Raw genomic sequence first — 13,345 nt, forward strand, 5'->3', positions numbered from 1 at the left:
TATGGGTAAACTCAGGGTCAACATATACCCTGAGTTCTCGGTGAGTCAAATGAAGTAAAAAGTATGAATGTATGAGATAGAGACTGAATCTGAGAACTCTTTGAATCGAGGTTGGAACGGGGTGCTTGCCACCGGGCCTAGCAAGACAATACCCCCCCAAACCTGGAACAAGCTCCAAGACCCCGAAAACCTTTACTAACGGTTGCACACAACTAACAGAGGGCTGTGATATCTGCGCCCAATCGGATATCACGGTGTAGATCTCGCCCGATATCGGTAGTGTATCAACGATTGATGTACAAGGAGGATTTTTACCTTTTTAGAATTGTACTAGGGGTAAAATTCCTCTACTATATAAAGGGGAAGTTTCATATTCAATAGACACATTGTAACATGTATATTAATGAGTGGTGATTTTACCACTCATCTTATTCTCTTTTCCTTAGTTTTTGTGACCTTTAATTATAAAATAAAGTGATTTATGGTGTGCATTGCTAGATTTTCAGATAAATGAAGTCTCGAAGAGAATTGAAATTAAATGAAGAGGATTCGTGCAAAAAAAGTGAAAGAAGTACAAAAATCTCCAGTGCAATCGCATCTGTGCAAAACCATCCGCATATGATGTCTCGCATCTGCGAGAAATGGTCCGCATCTGTGAAATATGACTTGCAAGATAGAAATCGCTTCTACGACCACTAATCCGCTTATGCGGTTGAGGTCCGCATTTGCGAAACCGCTTCTGCGATGACATATCTGCTTCTGCGGAATAGCTATTTTCACCAAATACCGCATCTGTGTGCATAAATTCCGCATCTGCGGAGCCGCACCTGTAATGATTCTTCCGCAGGTGCGGCCAACGGGCTTCAGCTCTGGACAGATTTGGCAATTCATATTTTTCCTATCCCAAACGCACAAATACACGACCTAACTTATTGGAAACACATCTTTTGGCTTATTTTCAGTTTCTTGACTAGAGAACACAAGTTTTGGAGCTAGGGTTCTTGCACACATATTGGGTCTTGAAGATTTGAAGCCTTTGGTTGAGAAATGTTTACCAATTTATGTTCATTTCTTCATTTCCTTGCTTTGTATTGTATATCTAAGTGTGTAGTATTTTTTTCAATACTTGAATCTTGTTTATGGGAATATTCGTATTTAAAGTATGTATTAAATATCTTGTTGTGCTTATGTATTGAGCGATTTTTATTTATTATGAAGTGAGTTATTATTTCTTTAATTATTCTTGTTCTTTAATGTTTCCAAAGGGATTAGCTAACCCTAGGACTCGCCCATTTACTTTGAATTAATTTTGGGAAAAATAATTTGGGGTTGGGAAAGATTAATTAACAAGAACTTGAGGCGTTAACCCTCACTTTATAGATTCTACCTAGGGATAGGATTGAACTACCTGTAGCCATATTCGGGTGTGCTTAATCTCTTAATTATTTTAGGGATAATTTAATTAGGAAGTCTTGTTAGTCTTCGGAAGAAGCTAATATAGAATTATTACCTGAGGCTAATTAACATAAACTCGCTCATATTTGTAAAATCGTGAAATACACTGGATCGTTACTTGAGTGTAATTCCCAATGCATTAATGCTTGTAGCCATTGATTATTTTACTTGCTTTCTAGGTTAGTTTATATTTTTTGCATTTAGACATAAATATTTTCTCAAAACTCTTTTTAGTGTTTGGCTTAGCATAATAAGTGATAACTCTCTTACACGCCTAATCGCATATATATTGTTCTATGTGGGATTCGACCCCGACTCATAGTTGGATAAATTATATTGCATGGACCGTGTCCATTTACTCTTTAATAGTGGATTTGGACGTCATCACATATCAAGGCAATACAAACTTATTTCTCTATTTTCTAGCTATTGAAAGGTTCTAATTTTAATTATAGTTCTCCATACACATTTGGCTTCGAATCGAGGGTCCAGTCAAGGGCAACACTACTGTTAAGCTTAAATCCGATCCTGGACACAACGTCACAACACTACTGTTAAGCTGAATCAATTCACATATTCTTAAAACCGTGTACAAATTTAATTGTTATCCGTTTTAAGAGTAAACAATGTTGCTTCTTCATGTGCCAATGCAACGTCCCTTATCTACGAATTCTAATTCGTCGCTATTGAAACAACATATTTTTTGTGACAAAAACTATTTGTGTCCAAAGTTTAACTAATTCTAAGACAAATAATGGTTCGTCACTAATTGAGTACATTATTAGTGACAAAATAATTTGTCATCGATAACTTCAAATTTGTGGCTAATATTACTCAATAAATGACGCCAACTCATTTTTTGGTGGGAAACTTTACTGGACAACTTTGCTACGAAATTTTTAGTTTCGTCACAAAAAGTATGTGATTCATGTATTTAAAAGATGAATTAAATTTTTATCACGAACAATGAGCAATTAGAACGAATTTTATACCGTAGTTAAATTTAACATTTATTGTAGTGACAGCCCAACAAGATATCACTGAACCACGAAAATTTCTAAACACCACTAAACTCAAGTAGGTGCGCCATTATCTGTTCATGTATTTTGTACTAACAACTTTGACATGCAAAGACAAATTAGAAGTACTTCTTGCCTTTCTTGTCTCTAGTTAGTTAATTTTCAATCATTTGTTATATTGTGTCGTCTTTCTACGTAAACGTAAGATGTACCTTTTCCCATATCTGCATTCCAAGTTTCCAACTCGCGCAGCTTTGATTTCAAGCTGTTTCGTAGTACTCTTTTTTGTATTGTTTAGGTAGTTGATGAGACTAATATTTGTGAGGGATAAAACTAGCCTTTTTACTTATAGACAAAAAAAACATTGCTTGAATTAAAGGGCTCATACAAATAGTACTATGGCGATATATGCGATATATCTTATTCTAAAGCAAAGAAATTGGCCGTGCACTTGGACTTCAATTTCAAAGACAGTGAATTCCTTTCTATACTACATCAGACATACATTGAGGATACATTATTAGCTAATTATCTCACAATCCGAACTTCCTAATTCACCAACCTACAGTTCTTTCTGATCTCTCCATCTTGTCCTGTTAACACACCTAAGTTGGTCAACTTCACCATAGATGCTGCAAACGCTTTGGAAAATAGATATGGATATTTGCTGTAAGTTGACACCATTGAAGCAGTATTATTATCATTCATTAAAGCTTGGTCTGACTGAAGAAGCCCAGAATTGTTCATCAGATTCTTGAAATATACATTATCAAACTTGTTGATTGTAACTGCATCTAAAGGGGCCAAGTTGGAATCTGAATCACTTTGGTTGGGACATACGCTTCGCAGATTGCCTAGTAATGATGAATCCAGTGTCGGGTCAGGATTTCCAGATCCATCAAAATCAAATAGCCTTTGCTTGAAGGTGAAACATTGAGCAAATCCAATGGTGTGTGAACCTGCATCAAATCATGTATGGATGATCAACTATGCAAACGACTAATTAATTTTTGTTGAGAACCAATTTCCCAATTAATCACATGTCATAACGGCATTTTGAAATTTGACATTTCTATCATTTGTATTTTTCGAGCAATTCATTCATAGTGCAAATACTTTAATTTGACGAAGAATAGATTTCTGACGAACTTTTCTAAATGTGTAAGGTTCAAAACTTTAGTATGAAAAAAATAGTTTTATGATTTTACTATTATAATGAATAAAATTAAGTGATCACAAGTGAAATTAACCCGAAGGGATGTTTTATTAGGATTTTAGTCGATCTATAAAAGGAAAAGTTGCATCTTGGTATAGGTTTAGTACCTGATAGCACCACAACATCTTTTACGTCAAGACCCTTTGAAACAAATTTTGCAGTAATGTTTTCTAAGGGCTCGAAAGGTGATGGAATCTGAGCATTAGCTGCACTTTGACTTGCGGTAAGACTATCTCGACGACCCAACGACACTGACCAATATGGGCCTCCAGTCTGAAAACATTCGTTTAAATTAAACAAGAAGATCAATTTTTAGTAGTATATACTAACAATTTGACAAAAGTATGTTTAGGCAATGAATCTGAAAGCCTTTTGATACGAAAAATCTTACGAGATAGATAGCTTCTCTAGCTGCTAGAGTCAGTATATCAGCACATGAAACTGTAGACGGGCAAGCTTTCTCCACGTTAGCTTTTATTGTATCAATGACTTCAAATCCTCTGGCTGAGTTTCGATTAGCAGATGCATTCTTCTCTCCTGTGAATGTACTAGTATCGTCGAGTAGTACAGACCCGTCGCATCCCTAGACAACATAAACATTTTTAAAAGAAGTAAGCAATCAGATCATTGGCATTAGCTATGTACTTAGGTTAGTGCATAAAATTAGAAACGAGTTCATATTTTACATTAACAAAACAGTCATGGAAGTGCAAGCGCAAAAGAGAGGCAGCCATTCTGGTTTCATTAGAAATAGCAGACCAGATGCCATATCTAACGATTTTAGTGAGGTTGGGACAGGTGGCGTCGTAATATTTGTAATCAAGTTGCCCATACACAAAAGAACTGAGAAAGATGAAGCAAATCAAAGAGTTAGTTAAAGGCATATGGCTTTTCGTGTTCATGATTGCAGATGCAGTAAATAGTAAGTAGTACTCTTTTTTTCACTATAAGTCTATAACATCAGGAGTTAGTAGGAGCCGCTATTTATAAGCAAACAAAATCTCATGGTCAGTAAAGAGTACAGAATGGCAGGGCCACTAAGAATTAATTAACATGTCTGTTTCAGTTAAGTTTGGTGTTAATCCATCATTCGTTAAAAAGTTATCAGCTGCTCTATACTAAAATAAAGTAGTACATATGCCTTTTGAAACTCAGCAAACTGAAGATAAAAAATAATGCCCAAGTTGACTTACCCTACTTCTGCATGGAAACAGGAATCAGAGCTGTATTTGCACTAATTTTTGTTAATTTCCTACTCCCTCCGGTCCTTTTTATTTGCCGTTTAATATTTTGACATACCATTAAGAAAATCATTTAGTTAGCATTAATCATAGAGGTATCGACTAAATTATCCTCCACTCTTTCTTAAATTAATGACCCTTGTAGTAATAAGGCTGGAATTAGAAAAGATAATTGATGTCTTCTTCGTTTGTTAAAGGTGACAAATATTTTGGACCAATTTGTATTGATAAAGTGACATATAAAAAAGGATCGGAAGGTAAACTGTGCAATGGAGATTTTAAATTAAGCTTATTCTGTTCGTAAACTGAAAGTAGAAACTGAAAGTACCAGCATAAGTGCCTATCTGAGAGGACTTCAATAAATTTCTTTCGCTTGAAAAGAAACAAAAACAAAAAGATGGGAGAAGAAACTAAAAGGGCAAAAAATCAAACGTGTTAATAAATTACTTGTGCACATTATAGAATTCGTAGCAGCCCTTGCACTAAGCTAGCTAGTGGAAGGAGTGACGGATGCCAGCAATAAGGAGGTGTTAGTGCCCAAGTGATCAACTATTGCACAATCTACACTACTTTAATTTACTGGGATTCGAATTGTTTAAAACTAGTATATTTCCCTAGACTACTTCTGTCCAGATTCTTGGTATTATCCATTTTAACTCAACTTGGATCATTTATGCATAAATTAATTGGTGTTGCGTGACATGTATTGCACTATGAGAAATAACAAGCTAAGCATATATATTGTATACTGATAACAAGGAAGAAAGAGTACTGCATCATATTGCTGTCATGTATACTGATATATATCGACTTTTTATACCAAAAAAAGGAAAAAGAAAAAAGGCAAGTTTTGACCTCACTTGTTTTGGTTTTGATGATTGATAAAGAAATACATGCATGGACCATGTCTTTTTACACCCAAAAAAGGAAAAAGAAAAAAGGCAAGTTTTGACCTCACTGGTTTTGGTTTTGATGATTGATAAAGGAATACATGCATGAACCAGGTCCATGGACAGTGTACACAGGTCGCGGTCAGATTTAAATACAAGGCATGCACGTGAAGGGGATAAGTGTTGTTTACCCTTAAAAATGGATAACAATTGAATTTATACGCGGTTTTAAGGATATGTGGGTTAATTCAATACAAGTGATCAATGACGTTAGATTAAGCAAATAAAAGACGTAATAAATGGCCAAACCAATGATAAGGATGATCCCGAGAACGGTTAATCCCAGGCCCGAGGACGCCGTTACTACCCACATTGAGGGGCACTTAAGTGTTTACACTTACCCCTTCACACTAGGCCCGGTGGACCCGATCGTTTTGGACTTTTGCAAGAGGTACGAGGTGTGCCTCTGGCAAATTCATCCGTCATTGCGGAGGATCGTGATCCTCCTCCGCTACTTCGTGAACAAGACTGAGTCTCGTCGGTTCACGATCGACCACCTGCTCCGGTTATACAGTCCTCAAATATTCCGATGGGGATTAATCAAGCTTACTCGCAAGGCCAACAAGGCCCTTTTTTGAGTATCGACGAAGACCGAGACCGGGGCTGGCAGGGACGCTTTGTCCGAGTGAAAATCGAAGATTTGATCCCTCCCGAATATATGCCATTCCCTGAGAAGTGGTTCAATCTCCCGTTAAACATCAAAATTCCTTTTTTTCAATGTCTTTCTTCTCATTCATATTTGTGGTTGTGTAGTCGTCGCCCGGGTTTCGAATGCGGTACCCTAGCTAAAGGAATGGATCAAGGGCATCTGTATTCAGATGTCGTACTTTGAGCGCACATGGCGCGGACTCTCGAAGGGCCTACGGGAGGCATGTTCTCATGGTAAGGCCTCTTTCTAAATAGCCAATACCACGTTTCTACCTTTTATTACACTAAATCTTGTTCCCTTTTGTTATTGCATGTTTGCCTAAGATAACTGAACTTAGGCCTTCGAAAGGGGATGAGGATATGTCCAGATCCATTGATCCCTCCATTACTGCCACGGAGGGAAAGAAGAAAAGGAATATAAAAAATCTGGGCTCCCCGGGCTGCGAGGTAAAAAAAATAAAGAAATGGATGCGCCGCAAGCCCAAGATCCCGAGCGCCAGATTCTGACACTCTTATCCATCTTAGGGATGAGCCATAGGATGAACCTATTTTTGTTACCCATGGGAAGACTTATCCCGGGGATTCGGAGGCATTCGAGGGGGAGACTCGTGAGATCAACCCCCCTCTAGCTCAAAAGACCGACGTGGATACTCGGGGTGAAACTCCATAGGATACTGGCTCTACTCCAAAGGAAACGCCCAGTGTAATTGAGATCTCGGGGATTCCCTCCTACACTAAGTCCATGCTCGAGGAGTCCCAAGCGATAAAGGGGAAGTCTAATGAGGGGGTCCATGGTGCGGACGATCCCCTTCACTTCTTTTTCGACGGTGTGGACTCGTCTGCTTTGGAATACTTGTACGGGCTGGGTGACCTGGAAGTTTCGAAGAAGGACACATCCTCAAAAAATGGCGGGCCGAGCTCGAACCCTAAGTTGATCAATCAGTTCCCTACTTCGAGTGTGGACCCCGATCTTAAGAGATCAATTATACTGATCGTCCCGGAGGATGCCTGGTTTTTTGTCTGCTCCTGTGGGGGTAGCTAGCTACCTCTGATGCCTGGTTACCGAGGAGGATCATGAAAAAATAAATGAGATGAACGTGCCATTCCTTTTCAATGAGGCGCAGCTGGCCCTGAATCGGGTAACACATCGTTTCTTTCCATCGATCTATTGTTAGATGTGTTTGATGTTTCTCACATTTTTTGCCCTTTTGGAGGCCTCAGTACTTTACCACGAGAGTTTCCTTCGGTACCGGGTTGAGGTCAATCAACGCGAGCTCGAGATCAAGGAGCTTGCCCAAAAAAGGGACATGTACAAGCTTCTTAGCGAGCAGCAAGAGGGGGTCGCCAAGAACCTCCAAGCCGAGCTGGATGCAGCTCATAAAGAGGCATCAGCCTTAAGGCAGGAGCACGCCGACTTGGTGGAAAAGTTAAAGGTTTTTGAAGTTAGAAACGAGGGTCCGGTTGTAGAGGCTAAAAACAATACTTCGCAGGCCCAACGGAAGATTGACCAACTCTGCAAGGAGATGGACGAGATCCAAGTAATGGCCAATGGGTGGAAAATCAAGATGGACTTGTTGGCCTCAGAGAAGGATACCACCCATGCCAAGCTATCTTCGGTGGAAGTTCAGCTTCGGGTGGGGAAGGAGAAGGTTGATACACGAGCATAGAAAAATGAGGATCTCTGAGCACAACTGGGCTCGGCCATCGCTGAATGAGATGCCCTTGGTAAGGAGCTCAAAATAACGAGGTCCAGGTTGGAGATAACCTCGACCGATGTTGGCGAGATGGTGGCCCAATACAAGGCCGATGTTGAAGTAGCCGAGTCCCACCCTAAGACCATTGCTGAGTACGTGAGGCGTCTATCCCTAAGGGAGAGCCTCGAAGAAATCCATGCTCGAGGCTTCGACCTATCTACCGAGATCGAGGAGGCAAAATGACTTGAGGTCGAGGCCAAGAAGCTAGCTGAACCCCAAGGTGAAGAGGGCTACGAGGGCGCTGGAGAATTCGAAGGCCCCGACGGTTCTGGTGACGAGTCAGGCTTCGGTGAAGATCGGGCATTCATGCCTTTATTTTTTGTTTTTGTATCCTGTAAAAATATTCCGGAATATATAAATTGTTTCCCATTTGGAAATTTTAAAGTCTATTATCTTAGCACCTTTTTACAATTGTGAATATTTCTAATGCCTTAGCACAAAATCAAACATAGTAATAAGTCGGTTTTTGGAGGTCCGAACAAAACCTGTCCTGAATGCAATTTTGTTCAAAACTTGTGAAAACTCGGAATGACCGGTGATGTTTTAACTTCAATACCACACAGAGGGGGTGATTTGTGTGATGTCCAATTTTTCGCTTAAACTGATTATGGAAGGACCTGGTTCTTCTAAGTGTTTCTTAAGCTACTATTACTGAAATAGTAAATACGGAAAGTAAAGAATGCAAGTATTTTACGTGGAAAACACCTGGCTCAAAAGGGGAAACAATCACAACCTACTTCTTAGTAGAATTTTCCCAAACTCTCCACTAAATCACTGAGCCAAAAACTGCATTTACAAAATACTTTTGTAAACCTAGGATTAACTCTAATCTCGTTGTGGAAACCAGCCTCTAACTGCTGCGACAACTTCAAGTTAACTCTAACTTGGATACTCTAAGTACCTATTATAATTGCCTCTAGATAAAGCTGAAAGGTACAATATGAAAACACCTACTACAATTGAAATAGAATAAAAGACAGACACTTGGAACTGGTTCTTCTATCGGGTTCATGTAGCTTCAGGTTTGCACACTTGAATCACACACGAATTGCTTGAAAAATGCCTTGCTATTTTGCTCTCAATTCACGTTTAACTTATGCTTGTGTGCATCCCTATAGAATGAGAACATACTGCAATATATAGAGTTAGTAGATAAAGAAATAACTAGAGTTCTAATGCGACTCTTCCTTGGTGGAAGAGTTCTAGTTGATCTCAACTTCTAACTCCTCTCTTATCTTGGATAGTGTTCTCTTTGAGTAAGGAGTCCTCCTTATCAATTATGCAATCTTTTCGATCAAGAGATATCAATTATACAAAGTTAAGCTTATCTCCTTCATGTGCATCCCACATGCTCGAATCTACCCGTGTCTACGTACACAAGGGATGGACCTAGTTCATGCCTGAGCTTCCTTTGTCAATCTTCAAAACTAACATTCACTTGGGCCAACAAATTTCCCCTTTTTGATGATGACAAACCCAGTGCTTTTCATAAGCTTAGGCCTTGTTTCAACTTAGCTCAACATCAACACAATGTTAAAAACATGTTTCCTTTTAATCACTTATCATCAAGGACCCGGTACATTAGGTTATAAACATCACTGTTCAAAGTGTAAAGCACAATCTTTTTTTCCCCTTTTGGCATCATCAAAAAGTTGCATAAATAAGTAAGATAACCAGATTTTAAAACTTACTCATGGCCACTGGGGCTACTTCAAAAGCAATCAATGGTTAATCATCATAGATCAAGCTAAGAATTTTAACCATCAAAGAAATATAAACAAACAGTTAGAGCAAAAGACAATGAATTTCGTTGATGATTGATAAGATTCTACCACAAAGCATAAGAAGAAATAAAAACACTGGAAACATGAGCAAAAGAAACAAAAAATCCCGAACTGGGTCACTGGTTGATCTACACTAGGCTAGGAGGCTTAAGGCTAGGAAGAGCTAGGTGCTTGGTTTTTGGCTTGGAGAAGTTTTAGCATATCTTGAAGAATGCCATCATTCTTTTCCTTTTCTCTTGCCAGCTCAGTTCTGAGAGCATCTCTCTCAGTCTCCACTTCTGCCAACCTCTTCTTCAGCCTCTCAATCTCAGCATCCTTAGCCCCACTTTCTTGCACCGAGGCTCGCACCTTGCTACTCACTCGTACCTTCTTGAATGAACCAGGTTCTTTAGGAGTGGCATATACTTCGTAGTCACAAGCAATCAGATTATTTTCCCCACATTGATCCTTGCTTGTACCAACCTCCCACTTCTTCATTGGTACCTTGAAATATGCAAGAACAACTGTGAGAATGAAGCCATAGGGAATGGCATGAGTCTTGGTGCCATTTAGAACCCTATAAAGATGGTGGATTATAAATCCATGCCAATTAATCTGCCTCCCACTGTATAAACACTCCATAAAGACCAAGTCCATGAAGTTTGCAATGTTCCTCCTTTCCTGCCTTGGCAGAACATATTTGTTGACAAATTCGAACAACACCTTGTAGAGTGGCTTCATCTCACTCTTGTACACAACCTTGGGCCCAACTTCCTCCTCATTGTCAATGAATTTTCTAGTAATGGTAAGGGTGGTAGGAATATTTCCTAGGCTTGGCCACTTAAGCTTTGTATAGTCATTGTACCCCTCAGTAGGTACACCCAAAATTTCTCCTAACTCCTTCACATCGAAAGAGACTTGCACTCCTTTCACTATACTAGTAACCCTTCCATCTTTCACCTCACCATTTGCCATAAACTAAATAATTTCATTCCTGGCTAACTTACCATCCATCTGAAGGACCATGTCCTTCCAGCCTTGCAACTCCAACTTCTCTAAAAGCAACACCATTCATTGCTCCTCCAAGTCCCTGAGGAGTCTGCCCTTCAAAATTGGCGTTTTGCCAAACTTGGCCATCTTGTCTTTCTCAGTGTCAGAATCATCTTCTTCCTCTCCACTCCATTCCTTTTCTTCAACATTTTTCACTTGTTTTGACTTCACAGCAGACCTTATTCTTTTTGCCAAGGTGGATGGTTCAGCAGACTTTGACTCTGAAATAGACTTCTTAGTGGAAGTCTTGGCGTTCTTGGCTTTGGGAGTCAGAACCTCCACTTCTTCATTCGCATCTTCATCTCGAAGGACCAGGTGCATTTCATCAATGTCAACATGCTCATCCACCTTCTTCTTTCCCTTAGCAACTCCTTTTCTTCTACTTTCTTCTAAGGCTTTCTGCAGTTCTGTTTCATTCTGCTTTAGCTGACTTCTTGTGGCTCTTCCTCTTGTGGGAGGAATTTCAACAGTAATAGAAGGGGAAGCCTTCCTTTTTCTTGTTAGCCCTAGCAATTCCAGGGGTTTTAGCCTTTGAACTTCCTTTTTTTTGGATTATAACTCTCAGTCACTCTTTTCAGTAGGTCTGTGAGGGTTTCCTGTTCAGATGAAATAGGTTCATCTCTATTTTCCCAAGTTGAACCAACCCTTCAGCATATTTGCCATACCCACTTCCCCCTTTTATTTTTTTACACTATCCTCTACTTCAGCAAATATTTCTCCCCAAACAACCATTGCACCTGTGTCTTTGGTTAAACTAATAGGAGTGGATGAAGAATCAACCACTCTTTTATCCTTTCCCCTCACAACACTCCTAACTCCATTGCTCTCTTTTTCTTTTCCCTTTTTTTATTTTTACCACGAACTTCTCCAGACTCTATAGTTTCAACACTTGCTATAGACCCTACCAGCACAAACCTATTTTCCAAATTTGTATCAACTTCAGAAATTGTCTCAGGAGTAGCTTTAGGGCCAGAAGATACCTGTTCAGTTTCAGAAGAAACTGTTTCTTCCCCCTCAATAGCAGAATTAAATAAGTCTTCAGATTTCTGAGGTTCTTGGACCTGGCTATCCTTCAATTGTTTATCTAATTTCTTGGATAATGCGCTCCCTGTTACAGTCTTATGAGCAAGCATCTTAGTTCTTCCTTTCTTAGACAGAGGTGTGGTTGAAGGTATGATAGATGGTGTGGGTGTGATTTCCCTGGGTGGGGATAAAGGATTTTCAGGAGTGTTAGCCATTTTTGTGCTTATGTATGGGAGATAAGAGAATTGGATTGTGTTTGGAAGATGAGAGAAGATGGAGAGTATTTGACGTCTTAAAAAAGATGGAGTGAAGAAAACAATAATGATGATCAATTTAAAGAGAAGTAATTAATGGGTTAACAATAGCTTTTCATACTTTTAGAAGTCTAATCAAACTGAATTTCAGTTTTGAAAAGACTTTAGAGTGTATCTCTAGAATCTAGGTACTTCAATTCTGTTAGGAGTCTTTTGAACGGAACTGGTTCACTTGCAACGGATAAGTCCAAAAGAGTTTGGAATTAAGTAGGACTCTACTCATGATCCAAATATTATTATTTTAAATTATGAAGAGTGTAGAAAACATACCAAGCAATCTTGATGAACCAGGTTCTTCACTGAGAATTATCTTGTGCAAGTCTAACTTTTCCAAAATAGAAAAAATATCATTAGAGATTAATGAATCATGTTAGCACATGGCACAAGAGTATACTATTGAAAGTATGAGACTAAGCAAAATCTAATCTAATTATATACAAAATTTACAAACTTTCTAACCAATTTGTTTTTTATTTTTTAAAAAAAAAAATTCATTGTGAAATTTTTAACTAGTCCTTTTAGGTGATCTTACTTATCCCTAATTCTAACATGTTCCTTTTAAAGTGATCTACACTTAGAGCTTTTGTAAAGATGTCAGTAGCACAAAATTTCACAGTTATCAAACTCTTTTCATAGTTATCCCTCAAAAAGTGATGCCTAACATCTATGTTTGTAGTTCTCTTGTGATGAACCGGGTTATTGGTCATACTAATAGCACTAGTGTTATCACAAAAAATGGGGATACAACCAACATCAATTCCAAAGTCCATTAATTGTTGTTTGATCCACAACAATTGACCATAACATGAAGCAGCAGAAACATACTCAGCTTCACCAGTAGATAGGGCCACTGAATTTTGCTTTTTGGTATCCCAAGACACAAGACATGAGCCAAGAAAGTGTGTCATACAT

At 38.8% G+C, this 13,345-nt stretch overlaps 1 protein-coding gene across 1 annotated transcript; it reads right to left on the bottom strand.

Annotated features, from left to right (window-relative positions):
* Nucleotides 1–2,871: 2,871 nt before the first annotated feature.
* LOC104084693 (peroxidase 10-like) lies at nt 2,872–4,647 on the bottom strand. The gene is made up of 4 exons (XM_009588614.4): nt 4,377–4,647; nt 4,082–4,273; nt 3,798–3,963; nt 2,872–3,433 (listed from the first exon to the last, which is right to left on the bottom strand). The coding sequence occupies exons 1-4, from the start codon at nt 4,590–4,592 to the stop codon at nt 3,024–3,026; spliced, it is 984 nt and encodes a 327-aa protein (XP_009586909.1). The 5' UTR covers nt 4,593–4,647; the 3' UTR covers nt 2,872–3,023.
* Between the last annotated feature and the right edge of the window lie 8,698 nt (nt 4,648–13,345).

Source organism: Nicotiana tomentosiformis, chromosome 2 (assembly GCF_000390325.3).
Source record: "Nicotiana tomentosiformis chromosome 2, ASM39032v3, whole genome shotgun sequence".
NCBI lineage: Eukaryota > Viridiplantae > Streptophyta > Magnoliopsida > Solanales > Solanaceae > Nicotiana > Nicotiana tomentosiformis.